This window comes from Gossypium hirsutum, chromosome A07, assembly GCF_007990345.1.
Source record: "Gossypium hirsutum isolate 1008001.06 chromosome A07, Gossypium_hirsutum_v2.1, whole genome shotgun sequence".
NCBI lineage: Eukaryota > Viridiplantae > Streptophyta > Magnoliopsida > Malvales > Malvaceae > Gossypium > Gossypium hirsutum.
Genome location: NC_053430.1, coordinates 84,257,484 through 84,273,826, shown reverse-complemented (window position 1 = coordinate 84,273,826; position 16,343 = coordinate 84,257,484). Strand labels below are relative to the sequence as shown.

At 35.1% G+C, this 16,343-nt stretch overlaps 1 protein-coding gene and 1 pseudogene across 2 annotated transcripts; one reads left to right on the top strand and one right to left on the bottom strand.

Moving 5' to 3' along the window:
• Positions 1-1,113: 1,113 nt before the first annotated feature.
• LOC107955696 (receptor-like protein kinase FERONIA) lies at positions 1,114-4,048 on the top strand (annotated as a pseudogene).
• A 9,075-nt stretch (positions 4,049-13,123) lies between these two features.
• On the bottom strand, positions 13,124-15,903 carry LOC107955694 (uncharacterized). Of its 2 annotated transcripts, XM_041116942.1 has the most exons (3): positions 15,602-15,847; positions 14,950-15,092; positions 13,124-14,182 (listed from the first exon to the last, which is right to left on the bottom strand). In XM_041116942.1, the coding sequence occupies exons 2-3, from the start codon at positions 14,994-14,996 to the stop codon at positions 13,801-13,803; spliced, it is 429 nt and encodes a 142-aa protein (XP_040972876.1). In that variant the 5' UTR covers positions 14,997-15,092; positions 15,602-15,847; the 3' UTR covers positions 13,124-13,800. The 2 variants fall into 2 exon arrangements, 1 of the variants encoding a protein (XP_040972876.1); XR_005930043.1 differs by having other exon boundaries at positions 14,907-15,903.
• Between the last annotated feature and the right edge of the window lie 440 nt (positions 15,904-16,343).

Genomic DNA, 16,343 nt, shown 5'->3' with positions numbered 1-16,343 from the left:
AGACTTGGACTTTCTCAAATACTAAAAACCTCCACCTTGACCAACCACACCAAGGCCTCATTGCAATTTAGATAAAATTTTTAAAAAGTTTGATAATTCTTTTAAATTTAAGTTGATTTTAACTTTTGAACCGTACATTTAATTTTGATCAAGATAATATCACATTTAGTACATGTACTTTCATAAATGTTCAATGTAGTACTTGTACTTTGAAAATATCTAATGTAGTATTTGAACTATTAATATATATTTTATTATGATACGTGTACTTTCATAAAATGTCCAATGTGGTACATGAACTATCAATATGTGTTTTATTATGGTACTTGATGTTAACATCGTTAGTGAATTGCTAAACCATCAAAAAAATTTGACATGTAAAATTTTTCCTCCAAATCATTAAGTCCACATGAATAATATAACATTATGTGAATAATTAAAAAGTAATAAATTAAATTCAAAAACAAATCTAAATATATGATTAATAAAAAAGAAGTAAATACTAAATTTACATAAGTAAAACTTCATCTTCTCCATTTAAGTATATGGTCATCTTCTTCAAAGGGTTTTTTCATTTGAAATAGTATTTTTAATTTATGTTTAAATAATATTTTTATTATACATAAATAGTAGAAGTACTTTCATGTAAGTTTAGTATTCACTTCTTTTTTTTTATTAATCACATGCTTATTTATTTTTTAATTTAATTTAATTTTTTATTTGATTTTTCACATAACATTCTATTATTCATGTAGACTTGATAATTTGAAAAAAAAAAGTCTGCATGTCGAATTTTCATTGGTTAATTTAACGATTCATTAAGGTTGTTAATACTAATATCATAATAACACATAATAATAGTTGGTACCAAGTTAAACATTTTCAAAATACATATATCACATTATATATTTTATAAAAGTACAGATACCAAATAGTAAGTTGTCCTATTTTAAATCAATTAGTTAAGTGGTTGACCTTCGGTCAAATCTTATTTGTGAAAATATCTTTAATTCAAACGAGCTTCGCGACTACCTTTTCTATATAACTTTCCAATCATCAAGCTTTAATTTGAAGCAATATATATAAAAATTAAAAAAAGAAAAAAAAAAAAAAGAAGACTCGTAACCTGTAAAGAAAAAGCTGTAAGAATTTGCAAATATAGTGATAAAACATGTTCCCATTCCATCAACATATATTTACATAGACAAATATACTCATAGTCAGTTTTCACTTGTTTCCATGGAGAAGTACTCGGTAATAATTCTCATAACCATCCTTCAGTCAGCCATTTTTGTTGCATCAGAGCAGCCTGCATACGTTCCAACGGATAATATCACCCTGAATTGTGGAGCTACAACCGACTTATTAGCTAATGATGGCAGATCTTGGGCAGCAGACAAGAACTCAAAATTTGGACCTTTCGAATCATCCCACAACAAATCGCAAGCCTACGAAGCTGATACTCAAGACGGTTCCGAAACCGTGCCTTATATGACGGCCCGAGTTTCCCGTTCCAAATTCAAGTACACTTCCCTGTTACTCCAGGCCAGAAATTCGTTCGTCTCTACTTCCATCCAGCGTCCTATAAAGAATACGACAGATCCAAGGCCTTTTTCTCTGTCAAAGCTGGTTCTTTCACTTTGCTAAAAAATTTCAGTGCTTCCCTTGTTGCAGATTCAAAGGGGAGAAATTCGTTTCCCAGAGAATTCTGTTTGAACGTGGAAGATAATGAGGTGTTGGACCTTGTTTTCACTCCATCTCGTAGTGCTTCAAACTATACTTACGCTTTCATCAATGGAATCGAGATCGTGTCGATGCCTACCAATCTTTACTACACACCGCCTGACTCACGGTATGTCCCTTTCGTCGGTCAGAGTTATCCATTCCCTGTTGAGAATGTCACCGCACTTGAGATGGCGAATCGGTTGAATGTTGGGGGCCAATCCCTTTCGCCCATCGATGATACTGGCCTTTTCAGGCTTTGGTCCGATGACTTTTTTTACATGACAAAAAATAGCTATGTCACTGTCAACACCTCCGTGCCAATCAACTACACAATGATTCCGAGATATACGGCACCGGAGATGGTTTATCGGACTGCACGGACAATGGGGCCTAGTCTTGCGTACAACGAGAAGCATAACTTATCATGGAGATTGCCCGTGGGTTCGGGATTCAAGTATATGGTGAGGCTTCATTTCTGTGAACCCCAAGATCTGATAAACTCTCCGGGAGACCGGACGTTTAAGGTCTTTATAAACAGTCAGACGGCTGAAGAAAACGCTGATGTGATTATGTGGACCGGGCATGCCAGAGTTCCCATTTTTAAGGATTATGTCATGTATGTATCAAAGGAGTACATCACCATAGATTTGCATCCTATTCATCATCTTAAGTACTATGATGTTATCTTAAATGGGATTGAAGTGTTCAAATTAAGCAACTCTGATGGCAATTTGGGCGAACCAACCCTGAACTACGGGTGGCTCCACCACCACCTTCGGATTCGTCCAATTCTGCAGGTGCAAAATCCAAGAAGAGAAGCTTGCTAATTGCTTGTATTGGATGTGCGGCTGGTTTGATAGCCATAATTTCTTTATTGGTTTGCATGGTTGTTCGGCGGCAGAGAAAGGGAACAAGTTGGCTTTGCTGGTGGGTAAATCAAAACGAAGGGAAATCCACAAGGACCTCACTGTTACCAGATGAACTATGCCGCCATTTTTCACTGGATGAGGTCAAAGCTGCTACCAACAATTTCCATGATGATTTAGTTGTTGGGAAAGGTGGGTTTGGGAAAGTATGCAAAGGTTTCATGGATGAAGGTGAAATGATAGTTGCAATCAAGCGCCTAAATCCAGAATCCAGTCAAGGTATTCGAGAGTTCTTGACAGAGATTGAGATGTTGTCTCAGCTCCGCCATGTTCATTTGGTGTCCTTAATCGGATACTGCAATGAGAAACGAGAGATGATTCTGGTGTATGATTTTATGAGTAATGGGACTCTCTCGGATCATCTTTACGGTACTAGCTTTGCCTATGATCCTCTCACATGGAAGCAAAGGCTTGAGATTTGCAAGGGAGCTGCAACTGGATTGAATTATCTTCATACAGAAGTGAGGCATACTGTTAACCACCGTGATGTGAAGACAAGCAACATTCTCCTAGATGATAAGTTTATTGCCAAGGTTTCGGATTTTGGGTTGTCGAAAGAAGACCCCAAAGACAAGGTGATAATAACTGGAATAAAGGGCACCCGCGGCTACATGGACCCGGAGTATGCTCGGGGTCATAAATTAACCGAAAAATCAGATGTATATGCATTTGGTGTTGTGTTATTTGAAGTCCTATGTGCAAGAAAAGCTGTGAATACGAAATTGCCTGAAGCTCAAATGAGCCTGGCACATTGGGCCAAACAATGCATTGCAGATGGGACACTGTACAAGATTATTGATCCATATTTGATTGGAAAGATAGCTCCAGAGTGCTTTAAGGTTTTTGTCGAAATTGCAGAAAGTTGCATAGCAGAGGTGGGAACCGATAGGCCATCAATGAATGATGTGATGGAAAGGTTGGGGTTTGCTATAGAGTTGCAAAAGGCTGCTGATGCCGAGATGTCGAAGATGGATCCCGCAAGTGAATGTAGATACCCGGATATAGTGTTCCCAGTTGCTCCCGACGTGGAATTCGACGATGAATCAGAAGTGGATTCGGAGTTGGATTCAAATGTTTGCAGAGTAGGGTTATTAGATTCAGATACTACTGGACTGAGTTATCCTACTATTGATCCAAGCACATCAGTGGACACCTTTTCCAGCACCACCAACAACATAAAAAGCATAGGAAATTAGAAAATCAAAATTGGAGACTTCACGCAGCCAAAAGGCTAGATCCCTTAATCTCTTTTCTTTTTGATAATTAGTAAATTAGGTTTGTTGAACTAGTTTCATGCTTTAGTCTTCGGGATCTCTATTAAGGGTTTGTTTCGATGTATTAGCAATGTGTAAATTGGTGTTTGTTTCAATGCAGGAAGACTAAATGTAATTTGCTTTTGTTTGTCTCTTTAACCTTGTTCAAGTCCAAATCACTTAACCATAGACGATAAGAAAGAGCCATTGGTTGCCTTTTGCTTTTGGAAAAGAAAAAGAAAGCCATGCATGCATTTTCGAATAATATCACATAATTGTAAGTATTTTAATTAAATAATGCATTTTTTTATAAGGATGGATCTACTTACATTATGTGAAATTAACAACAAACATTAGATTAAACCATCTACACTTAATAAAATATCATTGACACAAGAAATAATAGATTGAACTTTTCTATAAAATTTCAGAACTTTTTTATCTCAATATATGAGAGTGTATAAAAGTAAACATATATTAAATATAACCTAATTCCATGACATTCTTGTGTTTTACAAAATGCAAATCTATATTCATAATGTATTAATTGATACATCAATATCTTTACTAATAAGCACAAATTTTCAATTTTAAACAAATTCAAACACACCATGCTATCTACTGTGAATGGAGCTATACTCGATATTCTCTTATCCATCTATTAGAATATACCCATCCCTTGCCCATACCTTGCCCATACATTTTCCATACCTACCCATCCCTTGGAAAGGTCAAAGTTATGGGCACCAAATATTTATTTAGTGTTGGGCATGGAATAATAGCAATTTTTGGTCCCTAAGTGAATAGGGACTTTGCAAGGTGGCCCTTGAATCTCAACTATAAATAGGCCTAACCTTTGCTCATTCTAATCATCCCACATTTGCCATTCTCTACTTAAGGCATTGTTCTCTCTCCCTATTTGTAAAGTTTCACTTGTATTTTGGAGTGAAATATATTTGGTAGTGCCCGAGGACGTAGGCAAGATTTGCCGAACCTCGTTAAAATTCTGGTGTTCTTTACTATTTATTGTTCATATTTTGTGAATGTGATTGTAGTGATTTATTGTGCTATTAAATTACGATAAAGGGATATTCTGGCTAGGAAAGACTTGGTACTTAAGTGATCCTTGTGATCCACCTCTCTTTCTTGAGAATTGAACTTAGTGTGATTTTTTAGTACAATAATTTTACTCTTTCACACGCTTCCGCGCAACAATTGGTATCAGAGCCAGATTCGTACTTGGAGAATACGACCGTTTACGGTGCTATTCACGTAAACGGTACTATTCACGTATACGGTACTATTCACGTATACGGTACTGTTCACGTATACAGTAGTTGGGATTGAGGAGAAAAATGGCAGCAGCATCGTCATCAACAATGACTACTGTGACAAATGCAAAATTTGAAGTAGAGAAATTTGACGGTACCAATAATTTTAGTATGTGGCAATGTGAGATCCTGGATATCTTATGTCAGCAAGAGCTAGATATAGCCCTTGAAGAAAAACCTGACAAGATGGATGACAAGGAGTGGGCCAAGATCAATAGACAGGCGTGTGGTACAATCCGCCTATGTTTGGCCAAAGAGCTGAAGTACTCTGTCATGAGGGAGACATCAGCGAATAAGTTATGGGATACACTGGAAGAAAAGTTTCTAACGAAAAGTCTTAAAAATAGGCTTTATGTGAAAAAAAAACTTTATCGATTCACGTATGCACCCGGTATGTCGATGAATGACCATGTGAACTCATTCAATAAAATTTTAGTAGACTTGCTAAATTTGGATGAGAAATTTAAAGATGAAGACAAGGCATTATTGTTGTTGAATTCCCTTCCTGATGAATATGATCATCTTACCACCACATTGCTTCATGGGAAAGACACGATCACATTTGATGCAGTCTGTAATGCGTTGTATAGATCTAAGACTCGAAAGAAAGATAAAAAAGATCACAGAGATACAACTGCAGAAGTCTTAATAGTAAGAGGTCGTTCACACAGCAGCAAATCTGGTAGAAGGGGAAAGTCCAAAGGGAGACCCACCAAAGATGAATGTGCCTTTTGCCGTGAAAAAGGGCATTGGAAAAAGAATTGTCCTAAGCTACAAAAGGGCAAGGCTATTTCTAATGCATATGTAGCGGAGCATGATGAGGAGTCAAACTTTAGTTTGGTTGGCATGGCAATGGCATGTCAAACGGATGAGTGGATTTTGGATTCAGGATGTACTTACCATATGTGTCCTGATAAGGACTGGTTTTCTAGTCTTAAAGAGCTAGAAGGTGGAATTGTTCTTATGGGCAATGATAGTGCTTGTAAGACAATGGGAGTGGGTACAGTCCAATTGAAGAATCATGACAGCTCAATCCAAGTCTTGGCAGATGTTCGCTACGTACCTAGCTTGAAGAAAAATCTCATCTCATTAGGGGCCCTAGAATCTAAAGGGCTCACAATCACTTTGAGAGATGGATTACTAAAGGTAGTAGCTGGGCAATTGACAGTGATGAAAGGCACAAGAAGAAATAACTTGTACTTTTTAAATGAAAGTACAGTTATTGGATCAACATCAACAATTTCTACAAAAGATGTAGATTCAGGGGCTACCAGATTATGGCATATGCGATTGGGACATGCTGGTGAAAAAGCTTTACAGACATTGGCGAAGCAAGGCTTGTTGAAAGGTGCAAATTCTTGCAAAATGGAATTCTGTGAACATTGTGTTTTGGGCAAGCAGAAGAGGGTAAAATTTGGTCCAGCAATTCGCAATACGAAAGGAATTCTGGACTACGTTCACAGTGATGTGTGGGAACCTACCAAAGTGGCTTCTTTGGGAGGTATACACTATTTTGTTACTTTTTTTTATGATTATTCAAGAAAAGTATGGGTGTATCTAATGAAAATAAAAAGTGAAGTTTTAGATGCATTTCTGAAATGGAAGAAGATGGTGAAGACTCAGACTAGTCGAAAGGTCAAACGACTTCGATCAGATAATGGTACTGAGTGCAAAAACGATCCATTTCTACAAGTATGCCAAGATGGGGGCATTGTGCGACACTTCACTGTTCGGGATACACCACAACAGAATGGGGTGGCAGAACGCATAAATCAAACTATACTGGAGAAAGTTCGATGTATGTTGTCCAATGCTGGATTGGGCAAAGAATTTTGGGCTGAGACAGTTACATATGCATACCATCTAATTAACCGTTTTCCATCAGCTGCAATAAATGGAAAAACTCCTATGGAGATTTGGACTGGTAAATCTGCTACTGATTATGATTCTTTACATGTATTTGGTTCCACTGCATATTATCATGTAAAAGAATCTAAGTTAGACCCAAGAGCAAAGAAAGCATTATTCTTGGGTATAACTGATGTAGTAAAAGGATACCGTCTTTGGTGTCCTGATACAAGGAAGATTGTTTTCAGTAGAGATGTGACTTTTGATGAATCAACCATGTTGAAGTACAAGGATTCACAAAAGGATGACAAAACCAGTAGTACTTTGCAGCAAGTGGAGCTTGAAAAGGTTAATGATGACCCAGCTAATATTGGAGGGACAAATGATGAAGAGATTCCTACCCAAGAACCTCTACAGCAACAAGATTCAATTGCATATAGGAGGCCAAGAAGAGAGATTCGTAAGTCTGCTCGCTTTGATGATATAGTGGCCTACGCACTTCCAATTGTAGATGATGATGTTCCTTCTACTTACACAGAAGTAATAAGTAACCCTGATGGTGTAAAGTAGAAGCAAGCAATGAATGAAGAAATGCAGTCTCTTCATAAAAATAGGACTTGGGAATTGGTGACACTGCCCAAGGGAAAGAAGGCAATTGGATGCAAATGGGTATATACAAAGAAGGAAGGATTTCCTAGTAAAATTGAAATTCGATACAAGGCTAGATTGGTAGCAAAGGGTTACGCTCAGAAAGAAGGAATAGACTACAATGAAGTGTTTTCTCCAGTTGTGAAGCATCCGTCTATTCGGATTTTGCTAGCCTTGGTTGCGCAATATGATCTTGAACTAGTTCAGCTTGATGTGAAGACCGCGTTTTTACACGGTGATATAGAAGAGGAAATCTATATGACTTAGCCAGATGGATTCAAGGTTGCTGGAAAAGAAAATTGGGTTTGCAAACTGACAAAGTCGCTTTATGGATTGAAGCAATCTCCGAGGCAGTGGTACAAGCGATTTGATCAGTTCATGAAAGGGTAGAGGTACACAAGAAGCAAATTTGATCATTGTATGTATTTTCAGAAGCTACAAGATGGAACTTTCATATACTTGCTCTTACATGTTGATGATATGCTAATAGCATCTAAGAGCAGAGTTGAGATTGAAAGATTGAAGACTCAACTCAATCTCGAGTTTGAGATGAAAGATCTAGGAGAAGCTAAAAAGATTCTCGGCATGGAAATATGGAGAGATAAAGCTCATGATAGAGTTAGCTTGTCTCAGAAGTAGTATTTGAAGAAGGTACTACAGCAGTTTGGCATGAACGAGCAGACAAAACCTGTAAGTACCCCGTTGGCTTCTCATTTCAAGCTTTCTGCACAACTATCTCCTTCGACGAATACGGAACGAGAATACATGTTGCAAGTTTCGTATTCTAATGCAGTGGGTAGCTTGATGTATGCAATGGTGTGTACAAGACCCGACATTTCACAGGCAGTTAGTATAGTGAGCAGGTATATGCATAATCCTGGAAAAGGACATTGGCAAGCTGTGAAATGGATTCTACGGTATATTTAGAAGACCGTGGATGTTGGATTACTGTTCAAGCAGGATAATACACTTGGTAAAGGTGTTATTGGGTACGTTGATTCTGATTATGCCGGTGATTTGGACAAGCGAAGATCAACCACCGGTTATGTGTTTACACTTGCTGGAGGACCAATAAGTTGGAAGTCTACATTACAGTCTACAGTTGCTTTGTCAACCACAGAAGCCGAGTACATGGCTGTAACAAAGGCTGTAAAGGAGGCTATTTGGTTACAATGTATGGCTAAAACCTTGGGGTTGGTTCAGGAGCATATTAACGTGTATTGTGATAGTCAAAGTGCTATTCATTTAGCAAAGAATCAAGTCTATCATGCACGTACAAAGCATATCGACGTACGATTCCATTTTGTGCGGGAAATTATTGAAGAAGGGAAAATTTGTCTTCAGAAGATCAAGACTGCAGATAATCCCGCAGATATGATGACCAAGGTGGTAACAGCAACCAAGTTCGAACATTGTTTGAACTTGATCAATATCCTGCAAGTTTAACAGTTAAAGAAGGCACTATTAAGTATTGTTGTCAAAGGCAGAAAGAATTGTGTGAAGATAAGATTATCCTAATCAAATCTTCAAGGTGGAGATTATTAGAATATACCCATCCCTTGCCCATACCTTGCCCATACATTTCCCATACCTACCCATCCCTTGAAAAGGTCAAAGTTATGGGCACCAAATATTTATTTAGTGTTGGGCATGGAATAATAGCAATTTTTGGTCCCTAAGTGAATAGGGACTTTGCAAGGTGGCCCTTGAACCTCAACTATAAATAGGCCTAACCTTTGCTCATTCTAATCATCCCACATTTTTCATTCTCTACTTAAGGCATTGTTCTCTCTCCCTATTTGTAAAGTTTCACTTGTATTTTGGAGTGAAATATATTTGGTAGTGCCCGAGGACGTAGGCAAGATTTGCCGAACCTCGTTAAAATTCTAGTGTTCTTTACTATTTATTGTTCATATTTTGTGAATGTGATTGTAGTGATTTATTGTGCTATTAAATTACGATAAAGGGATATTCTGGCTAGGAAAGACTTGGTACTTAAGTGATCCTCGTGATCCACCTCTCTTTCCTGGGAATTGAACTTAGTGTGATTTTTTAGTACAATAATTTTACTCTTTCACACGCTTCCGCGCAACACCATCCAACGCTATCTTCGGGTCACAATGTCTTAACACATAATAAAGATGGTGACTACTCAATCCTATGAAATACCAATGATATCCAATGGTTCCAAATAATCACAATGCTAACATATCCACTTATACACATATTCACTCACTATTTTATACAAACTTTCACTTGTGAACACCACTTTCTCAACACTTTTAATGCACTCTCAAATGCTATCACAATTGCTCAAAAGAGCCATAATCATATTAAATTATTTAGGTGCTCATAAAACCAGCAAGCACTTATCAATCATTGTCATTTACACACAACACATGCTTAATATTTCACATGATTCACATATCACGATAAACAAGTATCGAATTTTATAGTGCATCAATCAAGAAAGAATACTTACTCTCAAAGCTTAGATTAGGTGATTAGACCAACCTAAACTCCTATTCAACCTTAGGAATCGTGCCTAAGAATTGCAATTCCAATCACTCACCTTATTCAATACCTCTTGCACGATAATGTCAAACAAGCATATTTTTCCCTTTCGCATTTCTTGTGAAACCTCCTGATGAATCCAAAACTTTGCATACACATTAAATACAATATAAAATCATTATTAACAGCCTTAAACTCAAAAAAAAAGTAGCAAAATCACCACTCTAAGCTCACTTTTCTCATACTGAAAATTTAACTAGTTTTACCGAAATAGGTGTTTAACCACTCAAACTTTATCTTTAAACCTTAATTTCGATTCTAATATTCCTAAATATCATCTAATTTCACTTTTAAACCTTTAAATCTACCTAATCTCACGAATTTAAAGTTTTCGGAACAATCAAGCTTATATTAACACACAAAAGGGGAAAATTCGAAATTCATTAAAATTCATTATCGATCTATCAAATTGAGTTCAAATACATTCTATTTAGTTAAAATAGATTAGATTCCAATCAAAAATAGTAGGTTTACTCATTATTTCAGATTTCACATTGTTGAACCAAAATTTAATTAAAAAGTTTAAAATCTTAAAAACTTTCAACACAGTCGATTAAATTCCAAAATAGGAAAAAAAATAGGAAAACAATAGCCTTAATCTAATCATAATAAGTCAAGACATTACCTCAATTTGAAGAAAACAACATGTTGATCTAATTCGAAGTTGAATATGACAAGAAGAATGACGAATTTGACGAGGACTTAATGATGTTTCTTTAAAATTGGAAGATGTTGAGCTGTTTGAATAACTAGGAAATCACTAAGGATGAGTTAATTTGAGAGAAAATATCATATTTAAATTTGGAAAAAAAATTTAATGTGAAACTAAATGGGAGGGAATGGAACATTGGGGGTTTTTAAAGAGGAAGAATATGAGCAATTTTTTTTTTAAAATTAAGGGAAAGTTGTATTTTAAAAACTCCTAGTTTTCTCTTGTTTTTCAAACTCAATCTTTAGTTTAATTAAAACACATATTTCTCAATTATTTTCAAACCCCGTTTTATTTTTAAAATCCATTTTAAGTCATTTAATAATAAACTACCTAATCCAAATTTTCACCACCCAATTTTAGACTCTAATTATTTTAATATTTTATTATTATCATTATTATTTACTTAATCATTTCATCCCATTTTAATTTTTATGATATTATTTAGTTAATCATTTCATCCTATTTTAATTTTTATGATATTAAACCTAATTTTTGAAATGTGATAGTATGATATTCCAAATAGATAGAAAAATATTTGAAGTTGCACATACCCGAATCTAACACCAACCTAGAATCCAGATAACATATGCATAGTTCTAAACCACCGAACTCGAGTTCACTGATTAGACACAATATAATGCGAGCCTACCACTAAAACCCCTTTAAAAACAACACAATCGAACTTCAATAGACACATGCCACTGGCCATAAAATGGAAGAACTGTTTTCTAAGAGCTACAGGAAAGGGACACACATACAAAGCAAAGAGGAAAACATTTTTCATGAATAGTAAATAATCCTAAGACGAAATCTAAACTAACAAGAGATTATACCAAATAAAGTTAAAATCTCTAAGCTATCTTGAGCATGTATGATTGACTGTGCAATTAATTGTGGATACGAAATCTGCAACTAAGCTCTAAATGTAATAAACTATCAATGTTAACTTGAACTTGTTCACAACCTTCTTCCACACTTCATATTTTCCCTATAATTCTAATTGCTTCCCAACAACTAAGTGAATCAATTGAGAGCATAAAGCAACAAGTAGCAAGGCAAAAACCCAAGAAGAAGAAAGGTTTTGGCATTAAAGAGAGAGAGAGAGAGAGAGAGAGAGAGAAGGGTGTAAGGACCTGCCAAACACAATGGAGACGCTTCTTGGCATTGGCTTTGCGGGTGGAAGTGAGCTTAATTCTCTTCCAAACGAGATCACAGAGTCGTGCTTCTTCACTATCTCCATCACTCTTGTTCCCCAAAACGCTCTTGCCATCTCTCTCACCAGTCGTTGCTTCTCTTGGTCTCTCCCTCACTTTTTACCCTACTTTCCAAACTAGGCCTAAAACCCTAAAAATAGTTTAAAAAACTTTCAAATCTACAAGCAAGCCTCCATTTCTTTTAAAAGTTTCTAAAAGCAAACCTTGCCGGAGCGTTTGAGATGGGCGGCATAGGCCTTCACGAACTCATGGGGAGAAACGTCCTTTACAGTTCTCGCTACTTCCATTATTATTTTCCTTACGGCGTAAGCTACTTACAAGAAGTGAAGTTTGAGTGTTTATAATAAAATTAAGCCACTTTTGGTTGGAGGTAATTGAATAAGGCTATAACAGAATAGAGTTGTAATCAGTAATTCAGTCGTGTGGAAAATAGAGTTGTAATAGCATTATTGTATTTGATTGAATGAAATAAATGTTGTAATAACATAAGAAAAAATACTTAAATGACTAAAATACTCTTAGCAAAATTTTTGTAAGTAGATAATTATTAATATTGTTATTAAATTTTAATAAGATTATTATTAAATATAATTTAATAAAAACAAATAATTTAATCATATTTTAACATAATTATTAATTAAATACAATTTAATAACATTCTTAACATAATTATTATTAAAATATAAATTAATAAAAATCATAACATGTAATATTATAAAAATAATATATAACCTACTTTATTATTTTTTAAATCATAATGCATTTTTAATGTGTTAAAATATCATTAGCGAAACATATAGTTTAATTATCTTCTAAATTAAAAATAAAAGATAAATGTAATAAGTGGATTAAAAATTATATTTTATATCTAAACATAATGCTCATTCATTAACAAAAAGTTACATGATCTCATTAGCATCCAATTACACAATTGTACAAGCCCTTTTCAACTTGGAATGAAAAGTTAGAAATCACATACACATTCATACAGACACGCAGGTACCATATGCATATAGCATCCAGTTCTGCTTATAACTCAGGTTGCTGTCTACCCTGGAAATGTATTTTCCTTGCATATGTCTAAGATTCAAGGATTTAAGTATAATAGTGGCCAATATATCTTTGCGAACAGTGCTGATGTCTCCCCAGTTAAATGGAAAAGAAATAGTAACCAATAACCATGTAATTCCCTGATTTCAATGATCTAATGACAGTACTAATGACACATTAGTGATTCTGATTCTCAGGCATCCCTTCTCCATCACTTCAGCTCTTGGAGATGACTATTTAAGTATCCACATCCGAACCTTAGGAGATTGGACATCCCAACTCAAGGCACTTTTCTCAAAGGTGATCATTACAACAACAAAATGTCTCATTTCTAAAGCTTTGGTCACCATGCTTCAGTCCCTCCAAGATGCCAAAAGTGGTGCGGATATTGTTTCGGGAACACAAGTCAAAACACATTTTGTCAGGCCAAATTGGCACGTAAACATAATAAATAAGAAAATCTAAGGAATTTATGGCAGGAGCGAAGAATTAAGCATATTAAATCATATAAACCATGAATTAGATAGCACATCCATTAGGCAAATTGAGATTCCATGCCCCATAAACCACAGAACTATAGGCTATCCAAATCACAGAGAAGATGAAGATTTCAGAAATTAATGTCTTCATTATATTTAAGAACTTGTCAAGATAAGTGATCACTGAAGGATACAGTGAGCATTGAAACTTGGAATAATCATTGTTTGTAGAAAAAGATTGCTTTTCACACAATCTTGTAGAAGATATTCTTGACGGTATATGAAGTGTAGCAGCTGCAGTCCTCGAGACATACGGAGGTGTTTCATCACTCTCCACATCCACTTTGGTGGAAGGCCAAACATGATCTGGAATGCGTGTGATCCCATCGTCAAAATGGCGTTCACTTCCAACCTTCAAGAGACTGCAAGAAAACCAAACTTCAAAAACTATAGCTAAACTGTATCCAAAATTTTCATGTACCACAACACTAATAGAAGGTTTCAAAGAAAATGGATGATATATAAGTTCCTTAGCAATGCCATCGAAAGAAGCTAAACATATGTCACAATAGTAGCCAATAGAAAATAACAAATCAACGAGACAAATGCTTAGAAATACAATGTAACAGACAGTGAACGGAAAATGGAAGTGACAAAGAACAAGTGCATCTGCATGTATGTTGCAGTAGTAGGAGAATGCACCATGCGTTACAGCATGTAAAAGCTCCAATACAACAATAGGAAGGGATATGTAATGTTAGATGGTAATGCCAAAAAGAACACCAGATTATTGGCAGAATGAAAAGATGAGCAAGATATGCAGAGGTTCCAATGTCGCAACAAAATTGAAAAGGAGACCTAATTTTTATCACGCTTGACAGCAAGTTGCAAGAAGTATGGCATGTTTAGGTCACCCAACCCTGATGCATGAGCACCGGAAGAACTAACACAGCCATTTCAAATTAGAGGTCATTACTCAAAACAGAGTAACAGATGACACACTTCAGCATATTGTATTTTGACACCAATAAATGTGATAAACGCAAAGAAATGCCAACAGCTAATGCCCCATGTTAATAAATTGTAGATCCACCTAAAGTAGTGGAATTTATAGTACAAAAATAGGAAATCGGAGGCATCTTGTACTTGGAAGAGGATGCAGATAATCTATTTCCAACTCCATTTATACCTCAAGGAGCCATCTACACTGCTCGCTAGCAGAACTTTTGTTTCCATTTGACCCTCTAGTATCTGGACATCAATTTGTATCTACTCCAAAACACTATAACGTATATTTAATAAATTTTCGTCTGTTGCACCATATCTCCAAACCTAAAACAAATCTGAAATACTGTAAAATACAATAATGAAAACTAAGTGATTATCAATAAGAAATTTGGGAATAAAACTCTGATTAAAAAGAATGACAAATATTGCAAAAGGAATATGCATAAGTATTACAAACAATATAAATTCATCAAATTTTGAGTTATCTCCTCCATTAATTAATTTATTTTTTTCCGTCTCCAGCGGCAAAATCCAAAAAATAAAACAAGAATTAAGAGATAGAAATCGATATGGTGATTACGATTGACTCTCTGCAATTCGATTCTAGTCCGTAGGTTTCCCATAAGAGAAAACGAAATATCATCTCCCCCAAAAGACAAAGATTTGGGAGTTGAGTTGTAGCTTATTTTTTAGAAAATTTAAAGAAAACCCATTACCAAAAACCCTTCTAAAACAAAATTTGATTATTACAAGAACAGAAACCAAACGAAATTAAACTTGAAAAGAAAAATCTGTTAACCAAAAAAGTGTATTGTTGTGATAAAAGAAGCAACTTTGAATGCATTTGCAGGGAAAGTGTGAAGGAGATTTTGGGAAGAATTTTCTTCATTTCTATTCGGCGATGGTCGGAATAGTAATTCAAAGCTTTCAGCACTGAATCCTATTATGCATTTGAGGGAATAGAAATACTTTAAGTAATTCGGTAGAATGAAGAAACGGTGAACCAAACAAAAGCATTACTATTCATCCGAGAACAAGTAGGGAAGGAAATAGCCCCCCAACCAAACGTGGCATTAGGGTTTTAAATTTTGGAGTTGGTTTAAAGAATGGTCAAATTTCATTTTTAATCTATCATGATCAAATTTAGAATTTAATCTTATATTTTAAGTTAATATAATTTAACCCTATACTTTTATACTATAACTAATTTTTTAAATTATATTTTTAATATGGAGAATATAAAATTTATATAACATGAGACTCAAATCTGTAATTTAGTCAATGTTTTATTGGCAAAGTTGTTAATTATTTAAATTATTTTCATTCAATAATAATAGTTCATGAGCAGACAAAGACAATACAAAAAAAGGTTAGGTTAGATCAAATATTTGTCAACAAAAAAAAAATTGGTATAAATCAAGAGCAAACAAAGGCAACTTAAAAAAGGTTGGGTTAGGCCAAATATTTGTTAAAATAAGGAGGTTGGGATAAATCATGAGAAGATAAAGGCAATACAAAAAAAGTTGGGTTAAATAAAATATTTGCCAACGAAAAATAAAAGTTTGGATAGGTTAA

Excerpts from the sequence above, each read along its gene's own strand:
- LOC107955694 (XM_041116942.1), bottom strand. The coding sequence starts at position 14,996 with ATGGAAACAAAAGTTCTGCTAGCGAGCAGTGTAGATGGCTCCTTGAG. Across the intron at positions 14,183-14,949 it reads AGTGTAGATGGCTCCTTGAG|TCTCTTGAAGGTTGGAAGTG; the intron begins GTATAAATGGAG and ends GTTTTCTTGCAG.